Source organism: Protopterus annectens, chromosome 9.part0 (genome assembly GCF_019279795.1).
Source record: "Protopterus annectens isolate FY-2018-M chromosome 9.part0, PAN1.0, whole genome shotgun sequence".
Classification (NCBI taxonomy): Eukaryota; Metazoa; Chordata; order Ceratodontiformes; family Protopteridae; genus Protopterus; species Protopterus annectens.
The window spans coordinates 176,478,577-176,502,736 of NC_056743.1; the positions used below are offsets into that span (position 1 = coordinate 176,478,577).

Sequence of the window (24,160 nt, forward strand, 5' to 3'; positions counted from 1 at the left end):
TGGCCAAGGTTGCAGAAGTGTAAACCTTCTTACCCCATCTATCCAGCGCCCTGGAGTCTCTATTAGAAGGGGTAGGATTTTTAGGAGTAGAAGCTTAAGGCCCTTGGGTCCCTGTAAAATAGTCTCTGGATCTGCAATAGGATTTTTGAAAGGGAACTTGTGGGACTCAGGGACCCTGTAGTACCTGTCAGGTTTTCTGGGAGCAGGAGGCAGGGAATCAGGGGCCAAACTAGATTACGAGAAAGCATCATCAACAATGCCTAGTACAGGAGGAACAGCTACAGGCCTATGCTGAGGTAGGAGAAGGAAATCCCTACGCCTCTTTTTTTAATCAGAAAATCCTGGCTTTCCCAGTGGAAATGCTCCCTTAGAGTATGCAAGGTTTCCCCAAAAGAAAAATTCTCTGGAGCGGAAGCATAGGGAATAGAGTCCTCTGCATCAGAATCCTCATAAGTAGGTAAGGACAAATCCAGATCATCAGAAGAGTCAGAAAAAACAGAATCCTGATCAGAAGATTCATAATCAACCTCAGTCCTACGCCTCTTAGAAGGGGGGGGGGGGGTTGGCTATCCCTGATTAGAGTTAAGATCTTCAGCCATTCTTATCGTTTATTTTTTAGGCATAGAGGCCTGAGCATGTGGCCTGGGCATCAGTTTTTTAGACATGGATCGAGATTTAGGCCTGAGTAATGAAGGAGGCGTCGATTTAATATGCAAGTCCATAGGCCTGAATACACCCTCAGAAGCCGGTCCCTGCACAGTGGCTCTGGACCCATCCAAGGTAGAGATCCACGGGTTCCTTAGCTGAAGCATCTCACAGCATACCGGACTCCGAATGGGTCTCAGTAGAGGCCTGCGAATCAGAAGTAGCGGGTATCAGGGGCTGCGAAAGCACCTCACTGAGTACCGGCGAACTGGCGACTGGATTAGGAGAAGCGTCATCGGCAGTTTTGGATGTTGGCAGCCTCTGTCTTTATCTTTGCATTTTTTTGGAATCCCGGTAGTCAGATGGCTAACTGACGACATTTCTGGATAATTAAACTGAGAACCTAAATATTTAGAGGCAATATTATACAGATGATGGATTGTGCGCCAATTAAATAAAGCACAAAATCGACAGCAAGGTACATTGTGGTCAGGGCCTAGGCAAGGAATACAGTACGAATGGAAATCTTTATGAGGTATTTGCTTTCCACAAGTAATGCAATTATTAACTTTTACTGACATCGGTAAGGAGCAAGAAAAAGTTTCCCCAATGGGGTACTTAGCTTTGGTTGAAGACTTCGGTTCTGAAACTCAAAAACAAAAATTTCAGGAGTCGGCCGACCGGCACTTGCGAACTGCTTCTGTTTTGGGCACGCACAGCAAGGAAGACTGCTGTAATGGTGTCGGCTGCATGTTTTATACTCCTGACGACCTGACGTCATGGAATAAGGGACAGCAACTGACGCAGGACCCAAGACTTTGTTAATCAGGCCGACTAAGAGCAACCTGCAAGCAGATAACCCAAATGTAATGACTGCAACAGTGAAACATGAAGAACATCTCCTGCAAATAAAAGAACAAATCTCTCCTTACCGGCATGACTCACTCTGGCAGCAACAACAGAACAGCAGCAGAATAACTCCTGTAACACACGGCAATAAGAGAACAAGAACAGCTAGTTTAGTTAGTTTAACTTCCACACGTGAATCCACGTTAGCGTGAAAACTCCACTTCATTAATTTTTCCCAACAGGTCTTGCAGCTGTAAAAGTGTGGGGGGGGCTCCCCCTGGCTCTATGGTTTTGGTGCCCATCCCACTGATGGACCTCCTGCATATCCATAAAACAAACATTACCAGAATTACCTGTTCTAAAAACTTAAACCTTGCCTATGATATAAACAGGACCTGCTGGAAAGAGAGGTATGCATCATAGAGACTTACCCCCGTCTATGGAACAGGCTCCCCATTCATGTGAAGCAGAGTTCCGCCCTAATACAATTCAAGTGCAACTTGGACAATTGGTTGGGAAACCGGAAAGTCATCCCTGGTTTGGCACCTATGTCTCTGATGCAAACAGGTAACCCGAAAAATGGTTCATCTCCCAGGTCATGCTTACATTATCAAGGATATCAGAACTTGTCAGAGATTTCAGATGCATGGCTAAGCTTAAAAAGGCCCTTGTGTTCATTAGCCTTGTAAACATCTATGAACCGGTAAGGTTTGTGATGCTACTGGGGGGATTGGGGTAGAAGTTTTCACCGAAACTGTCACCTAGTATATTGGCTATCTCCTGGCTTTTAGGCTGTAAACATAGTTGTAGAAGGCCTTATGGCTGTCCATAGCTGAGATTGCAAAATTATTTTCGAATTTTGCCTTGGAGGATTTGACAAGCTGTCTTATTTGCCTATTTATACTCAGAAGTGTACTTTTCCAGTGGTGTGGCCTACCTTTAGTTTTCCTGGACAACAGCTTCTTCTGTCTGTTGTAAAGTTTATTGATGTTAGTTGTCCACCAAGGTGGCTTGCTTTTTCTGGGGGTTGTAGCTTTTGTTCACTGTATTCTTGAGTCTGAGGGAGCTCAGAATTCATTTATACCTACACTTAAGAGGGAGAAGTCTGCTTTTGTGAAGTTTTTGAGTCTGACTATGCCTCCTGCAGGTTCTGGTGTTAGTACCAGCTGGAAGGAGACTGACTTGTGATCAGATTTAACTTATGTGAGTTCAACTTTAGCGCTCTGAATCTGCTTCTCATGTTGGTGAGGACCTGATCCAGAATGCTTGAGCCTCTTGTTGGGGTTTGCACAATTTGCTCCAGTGTGTTTGAGTTAACAAATCAAGGAATGTTTGAGCAAGTGAATTTGGGCTAAAATAGGTCTTCCAGTTGATGGTAGGATAATTGAAATCCTCCATGACTAGAGTGTTAGGTTGTATCTGGATAGACCCTAGTTTAGACAAGTAAGCTTCATGTGTATCATGGTTCATGAAGGGGGACCAGTAGCTAGCAATAACCTGAAGAGGGGTTTTATCCACAGCAGTCTGGACTTATGAGTACCTCCATGAAATTATTCTGTATGACTAGTCAGGAGGCATATTTACCTCTTACATAAATGGATACTCCCCCTTCTTTGGTTCTCAAACTCTCATTTTGTGGTTTGAAAGTGTGGAAGGCATTGTAGCCTTGCAAGGCCAGGTTATCTTTTGAGGCCTTGAACCAGGTTTCAGTGATTGGACAGACATCTACATCTTCTAATGATAGTAATGCCTTGAGGGTGTGCATTTTTTTGGTTTAGGCTCCTAGCATTTAGCAGCATAACCCTTATTTTGTTATAGTTGGTAATGTTCACTTTGGAAGTTTTATGTTTGTGACCTTGCCTAAAAAAGGCACTATGGAGGTGGCAAGAGCCTTGCCCAGTAGACAAAAGTGCAGAAGTGCCAAGTACAAACCATCTCTGGCAAAGCAACGAGGTTTGTAGACCATGTCATCCCAAGCAGAGAGAAACTGGATCCCCCTTGAATGACACCAAAAGCTAACCCAAATGTAAAGTCAATCATTTTTTGTTTGTATTCAGGCATCATTCTGGGTGAGGGTAGAATGCTGCTTAAGGCTAGGGACATACTCACCTGGGACACACTCAGACATCAATCATGTCTTTCTACATATAGTCCAGTAAAGTATGTCTCAGGTCATTCATTCCAAGATGTACTATGATGGAATCATAATGGTACTTGGTCCTGAGAAACAAGGATAGACCTATTGTCTATGAGGTTAGGTTTTAGATACTCGATAATACAAAAGGGGTTGTGCTCGGGGTATGTCTTACAGAGTTCTGTTTGAGAACAGTCTGCTGGAGATTATGGGTAGTGGATTACTAGTTTACAACTAGCTAGTACTTTGACTTAAGGCAATAAAAGCTTTTGAGGTAGACTACAGTGACATACTACAGCTGAGTCAAGGGAAAATTTACACAATTAACTGTCCAGTAATGGCACACAGTTGCGTGGCAGTGAGTGATGAGCAAACAAGAGCAAACGTGGGGTTTAAATACCAGAAAAGAAAAACTTAAAAAAAAAAAAATCAAATTAACCAATGGAAAATCACTCTCTGGGCTCTACACCAATCACCTCATGAAAGATAGGTTCTGGTCAGCATGCTTCTCTCACAGGGGTGCAGAAGGGCTCTCTCCAAATTAATAAGCAAACAGTGTAATGAAATAGAAGTGCAATAACAGCAGTAATAAAAATAAAACAGGCAACATAAGGTTTTGTAGTAGCTGAGAAGTTTATTCTCCTCCAAAACATTATTCTCCCATGTACTGTTTCCAATTTTTTATGTAATTTGCTCCTACTTTTTTTGTACAGATCCCACTTCCAGTTCTATTATCTGTTACAATATTCAATATGGTTGGTTTAGGCTTGGATTTTAATTTTCTAGTAATTATTTATTTTGCATGTTTGGGATGAATGTATAAAAATGTAAAAGATTAAGGAACTTTATAAATTCTGTGTGACATTTTGGGGGCAGCAGGACTGGCTGTCAGGAAAACTGCAGACAGTGACACACACACACACACACACACACACACACACACACACACACACACACACACACACACACACACACACACACACACACACACACACACACACACAGAATTGAGGAATGGGTGCAGGTTCTAAAAATGCCTTCGGTAACAGATCATAGTAATTTCTGAGGGACTGCAAAACCTTTGCATTCTCCCACTGAAAACACTGTCACATTTGGAAACAGTCTCAGAGAAAGACAAAAACCCACAGGGAGAATCGGAAGCTGAGCCTTCCTCCGAGTCTGAATACGAAAACTGAGTAAAAAACCCTGTAACTATCCTTCCATCTTCCTGTCTAGATTCAGAATCTTGAATCTCTTAAGGAAAAGAAGAATCTCACTTTCTTTTACCAGAAACCATCTTAAAATAAGGATCGGTGGCCTAAAATAAACGCTGAGCCATACCCAGTAAACTACTCACGTCTGAGAAAATTTGAGGAGTACATATATGTTTAGTTTTCTGTTTTTGTTTGATATGAAAAACAGATCCAGCAGTGTCATTAATGGCAGCTGCAGCATGGATGTGCACAACATTCTGACCAAACAAGGAAGTCTTCCTGGTTCCCTCTCCCAGGATGAGAAGAATGGCTCTCCCTTGCCTACTGACGGGACCCCCAACAGCCGCAGAGGACGTGGCTAAATCCCAGTTCATAGTGGCTGTAGATGCTACACCACAGTGATCTATGGTAAAACATGAGTAGGATCTATGGTAAAACATGAGTAGTCTGAGGAACAAGCTACAGCCACAGCAGAGTCATCCACCTGTGGTTGAGGCAAAGTGGTAAAGGGTGCTTGCTTAACTCTTCCTCTTTGTGGCTGGAAGAAAGATCGCCTGTGGGACCGGGAGTTTGTTCCATGGTTAAGCTGAAGATGGTCTCTCTCTCTTTCCTGGACTAAACAAGCAGCAACAGCTGGTAAAAATTTAAAACCTTTAAAATGTACTTTTTCACTTAAAAACACAGTAAAATGCCTTTTAAAACACTTTGTCAGTCTCGAAAAGTAAAATAAACACATTTTCCAAAAAAAAAAAAAAAAAAACGTTTTTCAATTACTTTAAACAACTTTTAAACTACCAAGAACAACCCAGATAGGTAAGGCTACTGCAGCAGAGATCAATATGATGAACATAGTCATAATACTGAATGTTCAATGCTGAAATTTCAAAAATGCTAGAATCCAAATATGTACTCTCTACATGAATAGAGACCTGCCCCTCGTAGGACCAAGTTTCACTAACAGGGGAGCAATATTGTTTGTCTGGCTATGTACTGGCAAAGTGTACATGCACAGTACATGTACGCTATTAGTAGGTATGTTGAGTTCAACATTTTAAGATTTCATGACTTTGCATTCAGTATTGTGACTTTCAATATACTACTATTAAATAGGCTGTCACATATCCATACTTTCTCTCTCTCTCTCTAGGTGTGTACACACACACACACACACACACACACACACACACACACACACACACACACACACACACACACGTGATATCTTTTCAGTCACAATCCAAAGTTTATGAACACAGGTAAGGATGGGTACATAACCCGACTGATAAACTGACAGCTTCATCCTAGAGCTTGGCTCTTGCTTCACAGCCACAGTTTGGTACAAACATCCAGTGGTCAATCTCCTGATACCCCTTACCCTTTTTCTCATGAACTAGACCTGAAAATACTTGCACTCCATGCTTTCACTTGAGATAGCTGTAAAAAAAGTTTAAAACTAAGCTATTGATTATGTCTGCATGCACTGACTCACCTGCAGCCATTAAATGATCACAGCACACTGTGATAAGCTTATGTAGGAACTGTAGCTTCATTTCAGTTCATCTCTGCTGAGACACACTGTTCAATAAAGGTATTTATTCAACTTTCCAAATTTCCAACTATGCTACTGTAGGATGCAGCAGCTTTCATTTTAACATGATTATTACATACTGCTGCTTAATAGTGCAACAAGAGCCCAGAGTCTCCCATTTACAAGACAGTAAAGGAAAACATATTTTTAAACAGAAGCAAGGGAACCAAACCTGTTGGAGGTCTCATGTGCTTTAACAATGGAATGCCTTTCAGCCAATTGGGTGGGAAATTTACCTTCATGCACTGCATAATCCTAGATCATCTTTAAGGTTGAGTAGTGTAAGATGTCCATTCAGAGGAATGACTTAGAAGCAATGTCACATCTCTTGCTCATCATACAGTATTCACACAGAAGATGTGAGAATTGGAACAACATCTGCAGGACTTCAGTTCATAAGTTTACTGTTTTGAATGCTGTTAAACACTATTTTTTTGTGCATCACTGATATACTCTTAAAACTGCCTGACTGGGTGTATTATCATCCCTGCTTCCCATGAATTCACCTTATGGTCCCTGTTAGCTACCACCCTTTACTATCTAAGCACATCATGGCATTAGATTTGTGAAGATATTAATGCAAAAAATGGGGCGACTAATGCAGGAAAAAAAAGCATTAAAATGACAATACTTGGATCACTGAAAAGTTATATAAAAACAACACAAATCTGTTAATAGAAAGCATGCAAGTAGAAGTATTACAACAAAAAACAAAAACAGGAGAAAATTTGGGCTAACAAAATATCCTTCCTGTACAAGACTGTTCAACACAATGCGATCATGTGATTATAGGAGGTTACTAGGCTAATGGCCCCGGGGCTCTTAAAAGCCTAGCAAAGAGTTTATCCCAAAAAATGAAACCACAGTCAGCACCTGTCGCCCCTGTCAATGAGGGACTTAGGTGGAACCCCTGGGACAAGTTTGTAGCTTCCCATCCACTTATCAAGGTTTCACTTGAAGAGGGTCAGCGACGTACTCTGACGTGTATGGGAAGTCAATTCCAGAGATAGGGCAGCCTCTGGGAGACAAACCTGTCTCTCCAGCAGGTTTTGTTAATGTTGCATATTAGATTTAGGCCTTTCAAGCGGGTAATGCACGAGGAGTTAGACTTGCAGATATGGAGCATCTCTAGTATGGCAGGGTCCGAGATTGCCTTGTAGGCGAGACACAGATCACCTTTGAGCAATCTGTATGATACCCAGTAGAGTGATAGTGATTTCAGCCTTTCCACATAGGACAGGTATTGGAGGCCAATGATTCTTTTTGTGAAGTATCTCTGTGGCCTTTCTAGTTGGTGCAGGTGTTTTGAGAGGTACATACAAAATGGGGCATTGTACTCAATTACTGGCCTAATGAGGGAGGAGTACAGAGAAGTAATAACCTCTTTTTTTCTGGATGCAACCCCATTACTTATGAGATGAACCAAGTAAAAGGCTTTTCTGACCACTGCCGCTACATGATGGTTGAATGTGAGATTGTTGTCAACCTGTGTACTCAGGTCTCTCATCACAGGTTGTGTGTTTAGGGGGCTGCCGTTGATGTGGTAATCAGTAGGGACCATGTTTTTGCTGAACAGTTTGATCATACATTTTTTTGCGTTTAACTTAAGGCTATGACTTTGGCACCAGTCATTTGTTGCTGTGAAACCCTGTTGTAGTATGTTAACATTATTTGGAAAGTCAGTGACAGCACCCAACTTACAGTCGTCCGCAAACTTGGTCAGCCACAGGCCTTTTGTCTTTGCCTGGACCTCTGAGAAGTAGATGCCATACAGTAGAGGTCCCAGGACAGATCCTTGGAGAACACCACTAGGGACAGGTCTGCTGTTGGAGGTGGAAGCGCCTATTTTGATCTTGTAGGTCCTATTGGTGAGCCAAGTTGGCCACCCACATGATGAGATGGGGATTTGCTCCAAGTTGTGTTAGCTTTTCGATGTTGCCCAAGTGGGGGATTGTGTCAAAGGATTTGGCTACGTCAAGGTAAGCTGTGAGCAGCTGACTTTCTGTCATCCAGGGCCTTGGTGACGGTCTCAAAAAAGTCAACCAGGTTCAACAGGCAAGATCTGCCCTTGACAAATCTGAACTGGGGTGGGGTTAAGTGCCTGGAAATTGCTTATGTCCTTGTTTATGAGATCCATAATAATATGCTCCATGGCTTTACAGATCAGACTTGTCAAACTAACGAGGCGATAGTTTCCAAGGTCAGTAGTGGCACCACCTTTGTGCAAGGGGGTGACAATGGTAGTTCTCCACTCTGCTGGAATGAAGCCTGTACATAGGCTGTGGTTGAGTGGGGTGCTCAATAGCGAAGCTAGTTCTTGCTGGAGATGATGTAGAATACAGCCTGGGACACTATCAGGTCCCATGGAAGCTGTGTTGTTTATCTCGGATAAGGCCTTTAACACTTGACCTGTGGAGATGAGAGGTGTGGGACAAGTACCGGAGATGTCAAATGGGCCTCTGGGGATAACAGTGTGGTGACGTTTGCACCGAATCTATCTACTAGCAGGTTGGCTACGTCAACAGGATCAGTGTAAGTGGCACGTTAAGTACTAATTCAGACCAAACCTGGGCTTTGCCATGGAGGTTCCTGACATAATTGAAGAAGGCTTTGTGGTTTCCCTTTGTTTTGCAGGCTAGTTCTGATTCATAATTGGCTTTGGAGGTATTCACTAGTGATCTAATTTACTTGTTGAGGCAAAGGAGGGAATTTTGCCAATTGGGAATTTGTGTCTTTTTACCCTTGGACAACAGTTTCTTCCTTTTGTTGCAAAGCCTGTTGATAGAAAATGACCACCAGATAGGTTTGTGTTTCCTTGAGGAGCAGGTTTTAGTTTTGTTGGGTATGGCTGAGTCCATGCAGTTGCACAAGTACTTGTATGCTGCACTGGCGTACTGTTCAGCAAGGCTGTCTGCATCCTCAGAGGGGGGTGGTGGTGTGAGGCTACTGATACCCTCCCTTAGGAGGTTGTAGTCAGCTTTTGAGACGTTTTTGAGCCTGGTTATGGCTGGGGGGTGGGACAGAAACTTTGAATGAGATAGATAGAAAGATGATCTGATCTCACCAGGGAATAACTTTCTATGGTGTGGTGCAGCGGCCACCCATGTTGGTGAGAAACAAGCCCAGAATGTTATCAACTCTTGTGGGAGATGAGACAAGCTGGTGATGTCCATTAGAACTGATTAAGTCAAGGAATCATTGGGTGAGTGCATTGCTTGTTTTAGTGCAGGAATAGTTCACCTAGTATATGGCGGGGTAGTTGAAGTCACCAAGGATCAGGGTGTTAGGGGGCACCTTGATGGAGTCAAGTAGGTCTAGGTAGGAGGAGTGGATGTCCTCAGTCATGGAGGGGGGTATATAGCTGGTTATAACTTGGATGGGTGTCTCGCCAACTGTCAGTTGCATTTGGAATACTTCTAATGTGTCATGCTGGCAAACCAGTTTGGAGGTGTGCTCATCTTTAATGAATATAGAGACTCCACCATCCTTAGTCTTCCCAACCTTATTTTGGAATCAGAATGTGTGGAATGAAGTATAGCCTGGTAAGGCAGGGGTGCTCTCTGCAGTCCTGAACCAAGTTTCCATGACTGCACAGATGTCAGCATCTTCCAGTGTTAGGAGAGCCTCCAGTGAGTGCATTTTCAGGTTAAGGCTCCTAGTGTTAAGCAGCATGACCTTCAATTTACTTTTTGACAGATCTTTTATGTTGGAAGATTTGTCTTTGGGACATTGCCTAAAAAAGCACAATGGGGGAGGCAAGAGCCTTGGCCAGAATCCGGAAACCCAGGAGTGACAGGTGGAGGCCATCTCTGGCAAAGTATCGAGGCCTGTCAACCATGTCATCTCAGACAGACAGATAATGGATCCCTTGGAATGACACCAGAAACTAAGCCAGTTGCTGAAGTCAATTATTTTTTTGATGATATTGTGGTATCATCCTTGGTGAAGGTAGGATGCTGCTTTGGACTAAGGTCATACCTTCCTCGGACACATACTCTGAGAGCTTAATCTCTTCATATAGTCCTGGGAGGTAGGTCTCAAGCCATTCACACTAACATGGACAATGACAGAGTCATACTTGTACCTGTTGTGGAGAGACTTAAGTGCGTGTGTGATGGGGCGGATTGTGGCATTTGCCAAACAACTAACAGTGACCTTCTACTTGTCGAGCCTGGCGAGGGGGACATCGGTGTGTCTTCACAACTGAGTCGCCAATGACTAGTATGTTTGGTTTACTGTTATGCCTTATGGGCTGTGCTGGTTTACTGTCACGCCTTATGGGTTGTGAGACAGTGGTGTGTTGTCTGCTATGTGTGATGTGTTTGGTGTTGTGTGTGGAATGTTTGTGAGTGTGTTTTGGAGGTCTCTGCTGTTTAGGTAAGTTTTTATTGAGGACCTCTGCATAGGTGGGTGTGTGTTGTGCTTGGCTATGTGATGTGGGTGGTGTGCTGTTTGTGCTGGCAATCTCCTCTTTGTCAGGAGTACTGACTGTGGTGTGAGAAAGCATGGATTCCAGGATACTGATGTAGATGCATTTCTCACAAGTAGAAGATTTATGTACTAGGAGAACAGGGCTGTCAGTGAACATGAGGCAGTTGCTACATTGTCTCAGTATACCTATGTTGACCAGGCCGGCAGGAGAAACTGATGGGAATAATCCAGACTTATAGATAGAGGGTTTTGATAAGGGTTTGTCCACAAGAGTGTAGACCACAAAAACCTTCTTAAATGTAAAATAATTGGCCTAAAACCAAAGTGCTAAAACCAAAACTAACAGGCTTAGAATAACAGACAAATTTAATCAATCAGACTACTAGCAAGCAGAAGTAAATATTGTGGGAAGAAATAGCCAGGGAATTGCTATGGCTAGGCTTGTATAGGTCCTAGGGCCGATAGCCTAGTACCAACTTATGAACCAGAATAAAAGCACCTGAATACTTAAAAGCAAGCAGCAAAGCAAAATGAGGTAATAAAGTAGGAAGGACACAGTTACAGTAAACCAGCTGCGATTTGTTTACCTGTGGTTGCAATGTACTGTATTGCTACTAGACTCCTGTAAATCTGACATATACATTATTAGAAGCAGTTTCAGAATGTACTGAGTTTCTTAGAAGCATTTTACATTTATGTAAGAAGTCAAAAGCACATGACAACCTTCAGAACAACACCCAGTCAAGGATACAGCAAATAGAGCCTTGAACTTCCATACTCAAAGCATGGAACCTACCTGAAGTTTTCCCTGTGTGTGTATTCTAGGCCCAATAAAGTTAAGGTGTCTGAATGGGAAGCTGGTGATATGGATTTAAATTCAATTAGCCCCCTTGTTTGTCCATGCATACTGTGTGACCCTGAGAAAGCAACTTAGCATTCCTCTGTTTCCAAATACAATTACCCAGTTAACCAAATGCAAAATAAATTGCAAACAAAATTCCTAGTCAACTCAAGGAATGAGCTCTCATGTTTACATACATCCAAAAGGCTGTTACCCCCCTAAATGTTTAAAGCATAATCTATTACCATGAGCCATAATGGACAAATTACCTGTATTTTCAACATTGTCCACTTCAATAGCCTAAGAATAAACACACATCAGTTTCTGTTACTTAAAGCTGCACTGGTTTTCTCCGTGCTGAAGTTTACTTTTTAATATGAAGCCTATGACATTTATATATATCCCTAATCGGAGCTAAACTCTATAAAGATTTTTTAAAAACAGTTTCATAACACAATTTAGAGGGACTCTGACTTATTAAGTGCACATCTGACACCAAATTAAGGAATTAACCCTATTTTTTTCAAACTCTTCAGCCAGTTGCTATTTGTTAAAAATCTGCCTGCATTTTGGTTAATTATGAAAAAAGGTTAAAAAAAAAATAAAAAAGTGAAATGAAATACAATGCAGTTTTTAGACCACAGTTGCATCACTGCTGAAATTGCTTAACTCTTTCTATTTATCTTTAAAATCTCATATACAAAATGTGCACAAAGAAGGATTTTCGAGAAAAGATAAAGCTAATGACCATAATTATATCTGGTTGCTACCCTTGGAAAAACAAATACTGAGTTAATATATTTAGAGGCGAACAATGATCTTCTGTTAAGAGAAGACATGACTGTGGAAATAATAAATTCCACTCTCAGACTAAGTACCAGACAGGTGCAATACAGTTATTCTATTAACCCCACAGAAACTTTATCCCTGTGAGAGATGCTTGTTATTTGTTCTGCACTTAAAACATTCCTGTACTGGAAACTAACATGTGATATTGGATCTCACTGAACTGATGGACAAAGCTCATTTTAACTCATGAGCATAAACAGCTACTGCAAGATTCAAGAACCCTTATTTTTATATATGTAAACAGAATTCCCAGACGTATTACCACTTAATAACCATTTGATTTGCACTTCAAATTATACCGGACTGGTATTTGCCACATTATGCCATTGACTTGTATTCAGCGGGTTTAAGTTTAGTATTCTCCACTTAAGTCAGTGTGCACATAATTAATCTATTCACAGAACATTCTATAATGCAACTGTTTCTTTTCTGACTCAAATGAGAAAGGAGTCCTGACTTCCAATGAGCTTTACTGATCAACAAAATGAAACTAACTTGTAGTCTGTTGAACTGGTAAATTCACATTTATCTAATGGAGGACAGTTATCTACTGTATAATTCTGAAAAGATGTTAATTTTGTGCCTAACACTGTAGCAACAATCATAACCTTAAGAGGGCAGTTTGTATCATGCAAAGGTTTTGCAATTTCATAGACAAACACAAACTAACGTAATGTTGAAAATATGAACAATTTTCAACTCACTTTCATCCGTACGTAATCTTGACAAGCTGTCATCTGCTTCTGGACTAGATACATTCACAGTTCAGTAACAAATTGTGTGTGCCGAAGAAAAAATAGATAAGGTCTAGTGAGTATAAGTCTGCATTGCAATGCGCTCTTTTTAGTGACCTCTCATAATCCTAATCTCTTCTTGTTCCCATGTACTTTTAGGCATCAACTGACCTCTCATACCTGCAATCTTATCACAACCTGAAGCACTATGTTGCAAGACACTATCACAACTTTTGTGAAACAGACTTTCCTTAAGTCAGCCAAGAATACCCACAATTACTGTTGCAAACACTACTTCTATTTTCAGCTTTATTCTTCCTCTTCAACTCCACCTGCCTGTATGGTCCATATCATACCAACCTTTACTCCTCTTTCTTTACGTGTTCACATACAAATGCTCAACATTTTCTTATGTATGCCCCTAGCCTTACAATTCTCTTGCATTGTTTATGTCATGTTTTCATTCCCTGCTTATGAGGGGACTTCCCCTTTAGGAAAGGGCCAATTATGGGAGACAAACATCCAGACAGCTATCAGGGTTTTCTGGTAATGGTGAAAATCTCCATTCCACAGGAAAGTGATGTGCATGCTCACTTGCATAAGGACTTGCTTCACCTTCCTCTCCACTATGTCATGTACCATCACTGGAAGGCTACTGCCTATTACAGTCCAGCAGAGCCAAATGCTCATTCACAACAGTTTAATTTTTCCAAATGCTTGTTTTGAAATGTCTTGAAGGAAACAGACTACATTCCTTTGTCAGGGCATAATTAAAGTTCAGGAAATCAGTATTGCTTCAGCTTTTGATGTTAACCAGAAATGTTCCTCTAGCACCTGCAACGTACCCATAACTGCCTCCTTCTGCAGTTCATACGGGATTGCATGTAATGTAGCATATTTAAGTAAAACTGGAAATTCTTAATACTAATCCTGTTACTCCTGCTGCTACTGGAACTGTTTGTGTATCTTTCTTCCAAATTGCTCTAATTTGTGCTTGAAAATCCTGGTATTTTAAGAATGTCTATCTCTGTATATAAGCCACTATAATCTCTAGGTGCAGCTGTTTCAATGATCGATGACACATCTGCCTTTCTTCTCGCACTTTCTTCTAATTTCTCTCTTACTCTTTCCAGACAATATGATGAGACTTGTGTCCTTGTTTTACTGCTGGACCGCCTGACAGGATGGGTGACTCAGCACTGGTAGCTCACTGTAATCATCTTTGATGGACTCATTAAGCACTAGGGATATTAACTGAATGCACATTGTTGGGGTCATATTCAGGGCTTCATCCATGTATAGTGCAGAGCTGAAAATGCCTCCACCAGTCTAATCTCATTTTCTCTGTATACAGTTGCAAGGATCTGATCATTTTGGTCATATATTTATTAAGTAGTAATTATATTTGTTAAGTGGATAGATGGTCTGATGCAGTAAGACACTTTTTACAATAACATGACCATGAAGCAATGATGAAAAATAACAAAATTCAGGCACCTTAGTAAGTAACAGATAGCAAGGAGAAAGTAATAAAGAAAATGTTAAGCAAAAGAATAGTAAAAGCACCTTAATTTAGGAAGTAATCTACTAATCATACAAACATGACATCCAATGGACTTTGAATACAGTAAAATACCTAAAAATGTGTAAATGTTACCCAGTGCAAACCAAAGTACACCAAGAAGATAAGAACAAAGGCATTTAACAATACAACCTCACTAAACAAGTTTTAGATATTGATTTACTTACTGGTTAATGGACTGGAAAAACTGGTGAAAAGCAACCTACAGAAATTAGAGATTCATACATAGAAAAACCATGTTAATGTAAACATAAAAACACAGTTGCTTACATTCTCCAAAGTATGTGAAACCATAGCTAGGACAATGAAGTCATTTATCACACACACACACAACACACACACACACACACACACACACATTGCTTCCTCAAACATCTTCAGTATGGTACACAGTAAACTTAAAGAGGTCCAAAAGACCTGGGCAGACACGCCCACGTGGTGCACACACGGTAAATATTTAATATAAAACTCAGAAGTTCTTAGAGTTAGGAAGTTGAGGAAGACTGCGTGAGTTTTTATAAAGTATTCAGTTTTAGTTCAGTGACAAGAGAAAAACAGTCCGTGAAATACAGTAATTTGCACATTAATGCATTTAAGTAACATTTTTTGGTCTGAGGCTCATGTGCAGCTATCCTCCCTTTCGCAAGGAGGTACACTGACGCCCTCTCCTGGACAAATCTGCCATTCTGCACAAAGTGTTTTGTACAAGCTGTAATACACTCAGGTTACTAGATAAGAAAGTAATAAATGTACCTATGCTATTACTGGCAGAAGTTTACCTGTGCCAGGTAATATCCTTACTTCAGTGGTGAGCAGACTACTTAGCTACAACAGATCCTCATCAGCTTTGTGATTTTGAAAACAGCATTTTTGTGTTACATGTAAATGGCAGTGCTGGACCTAATCAGGAACATAGACATTTAACTATCTTTATGAGCTGTGTCCTCTTGTGAAGAATGAATGCTGCAATTAAAGGAGATGGTGACAGTTTCTTCAGTGTGCCAAACACATGGGCTTAGTTCTACTCAAGTTTACAATAAGGCCACGATTAGTGAAGCACTGTAGTGCCACAAGTTTAAGTGTCAGATATTTGCTTACTTATGTAGAAGTCCTGAGACTGTGCTTGGTATCTGTAATGAAGAACTGTAAAGAAGATGGCTTTAATAAATCCATAAATCCAGAGAATAGAACTGGTCCCAGAAGAGAACCTTGCTAGACTCTGCTTAAAACTTTTACATGCCTTATCAGTAATCCTGAATGACCTGCTGCAGATTATGCATGTGAACCATAACACAATGGCAGGCTATGTTATGACCTTCTAACTGCTGAAAGAGCCTAATCCTGACCCCCAAAGGGCATAAAGTGACCTGATTACAAGAACAGATGGAGTCATGTCCAACACTTTCAAGGAGTTGTCATCCCTGAATCTTGAGGTCGAGTGCATCAACATTGCAACAAGTACAAATAAGCATTAATGTCATCAATCCCATGGGCTGGATTCCAACAGGGATCATGAGATAGTCAGCAGTGACTCTTGTGGCTGTGACAGTAGACTCAATTCCAAACTGTCATCACCTGCAACAGCTCAGGTGAATAGGAAAAAGCTGCAAAAAGGCTATGGAAGATGAAACAGCTTCAACTCAGCTCAAAAACCAAGAAGGGGAGTACATGAGAAAACAACTGCTGGTATAGCCTTCACAAATGCTTGCGAGAGAAGCATGCTATACTTGGCTAGGTATGCTCCATGTGGCTACAGTATACTATCAGTCTTAAGGTCGACAATATCGGGTTTGAATGTCGAGCCCCACCTGGACAGGAACAACAGGGCAACTCTTCCTACTTCAAAAGCTGACTCTGCCTCTGTGAAATCTCAAGAAAAAACAGGGGCAAAGACCAGTGAGGAGATTGAGATGAGATGAAATTGAGATGAGAAGAGAAAACCCTTCAATTTATTCCCTTCCTTCAGGTCACAAAATTTCCAAATCTCAGCAGATATTAAAGCACACAGAAATTCACCATCTAAAGAAGGGGTATCTAGAAACCCAAATGCTCTTCAATGATTCCAAAGTAGTCTCCAACAAAACTGACAGCAAGTTTTCACTATCAAATTTTGATGCGTATATGACGAAAGGAGATAAGGCCGTGGTGGTGCAGCGGTTAGCGTTGTCGCTTCACAGCAAGAGGTTCTCCAGTTAGATTCTTGGTTGGAGTGCCTCCTGTGGGGAGTCTGCATGTCCTCCCCGTGATCGAGTGACGTTAAAGACATGCAGGTAGGGGCATGCGTGAATGGGTGTGCCTTCCTTGAAGGCTGGGCATCAGGCTGGCAACTCTGCACCGTAAAAATCCACTGCCAATCATTAGTGGACCGGAGTTCCGCTGTGGCAACCCCTAACCAGGAAAAGCTGAAAGAAGAAGATGATGATATGACGAAAGAAGATACTGCCAGCTCAGCTATCTGGAATTTTGTAAATAATTATATGTCATTTGTGAATATCATCATGATCTATATAAAATGCTTGCATTACAAATGTATTAGAACTGTATGTCATGTGAATATCAAACTGGTCTGTACAGACGTGTGTTACAAAAGGTATTTTGCAAAGTACGGAGCATAAAGATGCATTCACAGTGTGCCCTGCTGGAAGAGAGCAGAAATGTACATGCCTTATTGTAACTGCTTAAATGTATACATTTTAACAGTGGAAACTAGAATACAGGAGGTCATCTTCATTCCAGCAAAACTTCAGAAAAATAGCTGAAATTAAATTACTTTATGTCAGCTATAGACACAATGTCTGTGCTGAGAAGCTTTCTGTATTGTCTTCAGAGTGAACTTTTTTGTTGTTGTGTCTTTCGGCATTTCCCTGTTAGGGGTCGCCACAGCGGAACTCCGGTCCGCTAATGACTGGCAGTTGATTTTTACGTGTCGAGTTGCCAGCCCTAACGCACAACCTTCAACGAAGGTACGCCCATTCATGCATGTCCATGCAGAAGACGCTCTAGCTGAGAGTCGAACCGGTCAGCGTCTTACTGTGAGGCGACAACGCTACCGCAGCACCACCACCGCGGATGTCTTCAGAGTGAACTAATTACTACAATTGTTTCATGACTTCCAGAACCTGCCAAAGAGGTCTATGTATTTTCAGAGGTAGATGCTAAACACTGCAAGCTTCCAGCAGTGGGAGTTTCACCTGAGATAGAGTCAGATGACGAGAAATTATGTCATTCTGCAAGCTATCCCAGCAGTAATATTTGAGATATTAATTTGAGAAATCTCTGAGGCAGACGCAGTATTCTGTCTTGGACCTGACAAGATCCATTCACCACACACATGTGCCTTGCTCTGATGAAGCAAGTGTCTAGCGAACAGTATAATTCTCTTGGACATAGTCAGGAATATAGCAAAGCTTAGTTTACATATTTTTCTTTTATTTATTTGAGACTGTCCTGCAGTGTTGTTTTAAATATTTCCTGTGATTTTGCACTCTGTCACTGTGATTATATACAGAGTATTTTCTTGTTCTTTTATTTATTATTAAATATATTTAAACCTTTCATTGTGGCTGATCTGTCTAGAGATACTTAAGTTTTGAGAGTACTTGCATATTTATTTGGTGACACTAACAGCCTTGCTCTTGGTCAAACTACCATTTGTATTAATATTAATATTACACAGTATGATTGGACAGCCTTTAAGTGCTTTAAAGTAGCTGATAAGGAGTTGGCTGGTGGCAGTGATAACTACCTTATAGTCTGGGCAAAAGGAGGCACAGCTATTAAACCTTTGCCAGTCTATCCCAGGTGTGTGTGTGTGTGTGTGTGTGTGTGTGTGTGTGTGTGTGTAACTCAAACCTCAAAGAGTATGTATGCCAGCTACATGGGCAGGAACCCAAAGCACTGGTTGGACAGAGAGGGTGATGGAGGTCTTGGCCACTCAGCTGAGATCTCAACTCAACTGTGACAGTTGAGAATCTTATTGGAGATCTGGAGAAAGAGGGAGAAACCAGCCCCGGACTGACTGTGGTCTCTGTGTGCTCTTAATGGAAATTGCACTTGATGCAGAGAGCTACATCTGAAAATACTGTGTGTGTGTATGTCCCCCAGTGTTGAGGACTGAGGCTCCTTGATTACTGGTCCAGTGGTGGGTCGTTACATACTTAGTGGTGGCAGTGGTGGGATCACCACATCACAGATTAGGATTCAGTGGTGTGGATATTGAACTCCTGTAAACAGCGGTCAATAAAGAAGGTGTTTGCACTCCCAAACAACCACATAGCGAACATTCAGAGTTTCATATCACAACAGTTTTAATTTTTTTTTTTTGCTTAGTTAGCCAGGGAGACCAGGCAAGGATGTCAGCAGAGGATTATGGCAAGCTGACAAGTAGCCAGTTGGCTGAGTTGTGCCAAGCCAAAGGACTGGTGCATGGCAGAAATGATTGCAGCCTTAGTCACAAGTGGATCACAGACCAGCAACCAGGAGAACAACCAGACTGGACTTGGAGAGGTATAACTCTCAGAAAATGGACGGTTCAACCTTGCCTAAGAGGACTTAAAAATCCATCTGGAGTTAGAGACTTAAACTGGAGGCCAAATGTTTGGAAAGAGAATCAGTAGGGAGACTGTGGCGTTTGGAGGCTGAAGAAAAGGAGAAAAAGAAACAAATGGAATTAGAATCAGCAGAGAGACTAAAACATCTGGAGGATAAAGAAAATGAGAGACTGAGATGTTTGGAGGCTAAAGAAAACGAGAGGCAGAAGCAATATGAAAAGGAAAATGCTGACTCTTTGTCAGGGTCATGGAGGTAATGTGAAGAGAATAACTTAATTCCAGAAGCAACAAAGGTCTGTAAATTTCTCACACGATTTACAGAGGGTGATAATTTTGACAGTTTTATTCATATCTTTGGAAGGGTATGTAAATAGTATAATGCTGACCAAGAGCTCTGGGTACAGTTCCTGACCCCGTTCCTCCATGGTAAAGCTGCAACTGCTATTTCTAAATTGTCTGATACCACTTGTTTAAAGTATACTACTGTTAACAATTGTTTATTAGAGTATTTTAAGTTAACACCTGAAGCTTATAGAAAAAAGTTTTGTGAGCAAAGACGCAAGGCAGATGAAAGTGTGTGTGAATATATTGCTGAGTTAAGCACTTACTTTCATAGGTGGGTGACTGGGTGTCAGGTCACCACTTTTGAAGGGCTTGCAGACCTTTTGTGAGAGAACAAGCCCTTAGCACTTTGCCTGAGGACATGCTAATCTGGTTAGCAGATAGGGAATGCAATACTGCAGAGGAGTTGGGGAAAAAGGGAGACCTATACTTAGCAAGCAGGGCATCACTGCCCAGGAAAGGTATACCCAATGCTGCTCATGGGTCTAAGGGGAATGCATGGTGGCAGGCTAAACCACCCCAAAAGAGTTTGCCAGTACAGCCGGCATCAAGGGTTAAATGTTTTAAATGTAACCAGTGGGGCTATGTAGCATATAGATGTCCATGGAGACAAGGTGGGGGAAAAAAGGTGGGAGAGCCAGTAAGTGGGAATGACAGAATGCCAGGAGTACACTTTCTGGAGACAACAAGGGTACCAAACTACCACAGAAGTTATATCCTATCTTAGTAGATGGGAAACAGGCCACTGTTAAGAGAGACACAGCCTCTGACCTAACCACTGTGAAGTCTGCAATGATTAAAGAGGAGCACTACTTGCTTGGGCAGTCTACTGCAGTCAGAGCTTTAGGAGGGACCCCATTCCAAACACCTTTGGCTAGGATTCACCTTGACTGGGAGGGTGGAAAAGGAAGCAAACAAGGGAAACAGGCCACTGTTAAGAGAGACACAGCCTCTGACCTAACCACTGTGAAGTCTGCAATGATTAAAGAGGAGCACTACTTGCTTGGGCAGTCTACTGCAGTCAGAGCTTTAGGAGGGACCCCATTCCAAACACCTTTGGCTAGGATTTACCTTGACTGGGAGGGTGGAAAAGGAAGCAAACAAGTAAGCGTGTTTAAGGATATCCCTGCAAATGTCCTGATAGGAAATGATTTTGATGATGCAGTACCTTGTGTGCATGCAGTTACACACAGTCTGGCTTGGAGACACGCATGTGGGTGTGGTAATCTGGGGCGACTCAGACAGACTGCACACATGAAGCCAGGACTGGTGAGGTGGCTTCTTCAGGGAGAGAGCTACCATGTAGCAGTGAGACTGAAGGTGAGCCACAACTGCTTGTGGGTACTGATGTTCCCTTAGACACAGTGAATACACGGGCAGAGGTGAGTATTAGTACTCAGGCTGACAGGGTGGCATCACTTGTCAGTGAATACAACACTTCCTGTGGAAGGGGAGCTGGGAAGGGTTACAAAGAGAGAGTTGAGACATGTTCAGCTCTCAGACCCTACATTACAATGCCTGAGGTAAGTAGCCAGGGAGGCACCTGATGTGCAAGGAAAGGGGAATCCGTATATTGGGATAAAGGGTTACTGTATAGTGTGAGGATCCCTGAGGGAGGGCTACAGGGTGAGAGAATACAGCAGTTGGGAGTGCCCAGAGCCTACCATCTGGCACTTATAGCCGTAGCCCATGACATTCCCTTTGCAGGTCGTATGGGCATAAAGCACACAAAGAGATATATTATGCAAAACTTTTATTGGCCTGGAATTTCCAGAGATGTAACAGGGTTCTGCAGGACCTGTGAGCAGTGCCAAAAGGTAGGCAAGGCAGGAGACAAGGTCAAAGCTCCTTTGGTGCCTTTGCCTGTGACTAAGGAGCCGTTTCAGAGGGTAGCTTGGGGCCTCCGAATACCCCAGGTTCCACTGCAAAGAAGTATATCATAGTGGTAGTAAATTATTTGAGATTGTCATGCAATGTTGATTTAAATACTTCCTGTGATTTTGAAAACTCTGATGTCACTGTGATTATATACTGAGTATTTTCTTGTTCTTTTATTATTTGTTTTTAAATACCCTTAAAGCTTTCATTGTGGCTGATCTGTCCAGAGATATTTAAGTTTTGAGAGTACTTGCATATTTATTTGGTAACACTGTTTGGGCCACTCCTAATAACCATGCTCGTGGTCAAACTACCACTTATATTAATATTACACAGTAAGATTGGACACCCTTTGCTAAGGGCCTTAAACTAGCTGATAAGGAGTTGGCTGGTGGCACTGATAACTACATTATAGTCTGGGCAAAAGTGTGTGTGTGTGTGTGTGTGTGTGTGTGTGTGTGTGTGTGTGTGTGTGTGTGTGTGTGTAAATCAAAACTCAAAGAGCGTGTGTCAGCTACTTGGGCAGGGACACAAAGTACATGTTGGACAGAGAGGGTACTGGAGGTCTTGGCTTGGCCACTCAGTTGAGATCTCAAATCTATAGCTCTGCCAGTGGGGAGTCTTACTGGGGATCTGGAGAAAGAGGGAGAAACCAGTCCTGGACTGACTATGGTCTCTGTGTTCTCTTAAGGGAAACTGCACTTGATGCAGAGAGCTGCAAGTGGAAATACTGTGTGTGTACTTGTCATCCTCCCAGTGTACATCCCCCACTGTTGCCAGTGGTGAGGACTAGTCCAGTGGTGCGCCATCACATTGTATAACATTTTTATTCTTCTAGCCTTAGTGGCACTCTTACAAAAGGGATTTATAGATTTTCTAGTCTTTAAAATGATGTGTCCCCTAAACACATCACACACAAAATATGCCTGATCTTGTGGGTAGGATTATATTTCCACATTTACACTTCTCAAATACTTTATCCTGCTTTCCTTCCATTCTTAAATACATTCAGCTACAAAGTGCACAAAACAGCAAGGAAATTTCAACCCAGCAGAAGTGAACTGCACAGAAATCAAATGAACTGCTAAACCAAGTGCAAAAGGCCAAAACAGCGCATAACTGATTTGCATTTTCTAAATCACAGTTAAAACTGTTCCAAACACCTAAAGAATCAGAGGACACACAAAATAATTGCAATTGCTTACACAAAGCTATCTAACACTTCAAAAAGGTGACTAATCAAGTTAATCAATATTACTAAAAAACTAAGCTACTAAATATTCATATATTAGTGTACAACAAATGGATGGGGGTATGGGGGATGAGGTTAATGCAATTATAAAACTATGCAAACTCTACTAAAAATAAAGGTATGAACTGATGTACAGTGCAGCTATTGCACAGGTCAGTATTCACAAACAGCAGAAATCCTACTTCCAACAATGGCCAGAAAAAAGATCAAATTTCTGAAATAAAGCAACCTGGACATCTTTTGATGCAAACTGTCAGTGTGGCAAGACAGATCTGAAGTGGACAGTGTCCAAGCAAAGCACTATGAGTAGAGTGGAATTCTGTATCCAAGTCTCTAATGCCGACTTATATGGGCAGGAAGGCCTTCAGCTGTGAAAGTCAACAAGGATCCTCCTGACCTTTTCAAATATATGCACAAACTGCAACACATTTTCTAATACTAACAACAACAACAACAAAAAAAAGGTTTGAGTACACAGCAAGAAAAGTTCTAGTTTTCCTTTAAACTTGACTTGATACTTCAACAGTATTGTACGCAGGTTAAAACTGGTTATTCTGTAGCCAACAACTGTTATATGAGGAATACAACGAGAAAGCTTTCTTCACAATAAAATGGATTGATTGTCATTATGGAGGTGGGCCACATTCCCACACCATCAAGCAGGGACGAAGCACTAAAAGTGAAATCCACGTAGCTAGAAAAACACTTATTGCCAGTACGAATAAAACAAATATAAAGCACTTTAATGTTGTTACTCTTCAAATAAATTGTTGCATAACATTCAAAGATAGCTACTTCATTTTGCTTTAAAACAAATGTTCCCTCTCTCTCCATCCTACCTTCTGGTGTCACTGTTACACTGACAAAAGTGTAGACCACTAATGGACTGGCAAGTACATCAATACATTTATAGGTGTGATTCATACCAGTACAGGCTCATGGACATACCATGGAGTTAGTATACAATGGCCTGGGCATTAATTTCAAAAGAGAGCACATTTCTTTTCGAAACCATTTCTCTACATAAAAACAATACACCACATTAGGCTCAAGACAAATTGCTGGGGGTGGGGGGTTGGTAGCAATTTGCCCACCTGAAATGTACCCTCATGAGTAAAACCCCACTACCATGAGTGGACTGTGAGTGTGACACACATCCCTTGTTTAGTAAATGAGTAAACCTTCTCACCGCTGCAATCACAAAACAAGTTATAATTTTAAATCCTGTGACAAACAGTCGACTTTTGTACATGTACTGCTTACTAGTAAAT

At 41.5% G+C, this 24,160-nt stretch overlaps 1 protein-coding gene across 2 annotated transcripts in view; it reads right to left on the minus strand.

Moving 5' to 3' along the window:
• MRPS35 (mitochondrial ribosomal protein S35) overlaps positions 1 to 24,160 on the minus strand; it is a 556,289-nt gene that overhangs the window by 52,879 nt on the left and 479,250 nt on the right. Inside the window, exon 8 of one of the 2 annotated variants that reach the window (XM_044082717.1) lies at positions 15,035 to 15,069. The exons of the other annotated variant lie outside the window; for it this stretch is intronic. Within the exon in view, the coding sequence (XP_043938652.1) occupies positions 15,035 to 15,069 (35 nt within the window). The remainder of the gene's footprint in view (positions 1 to 15,034; positions 15,070 to 24,160) is intronic. 2 annotated transcript variants of the gene reach the window in all.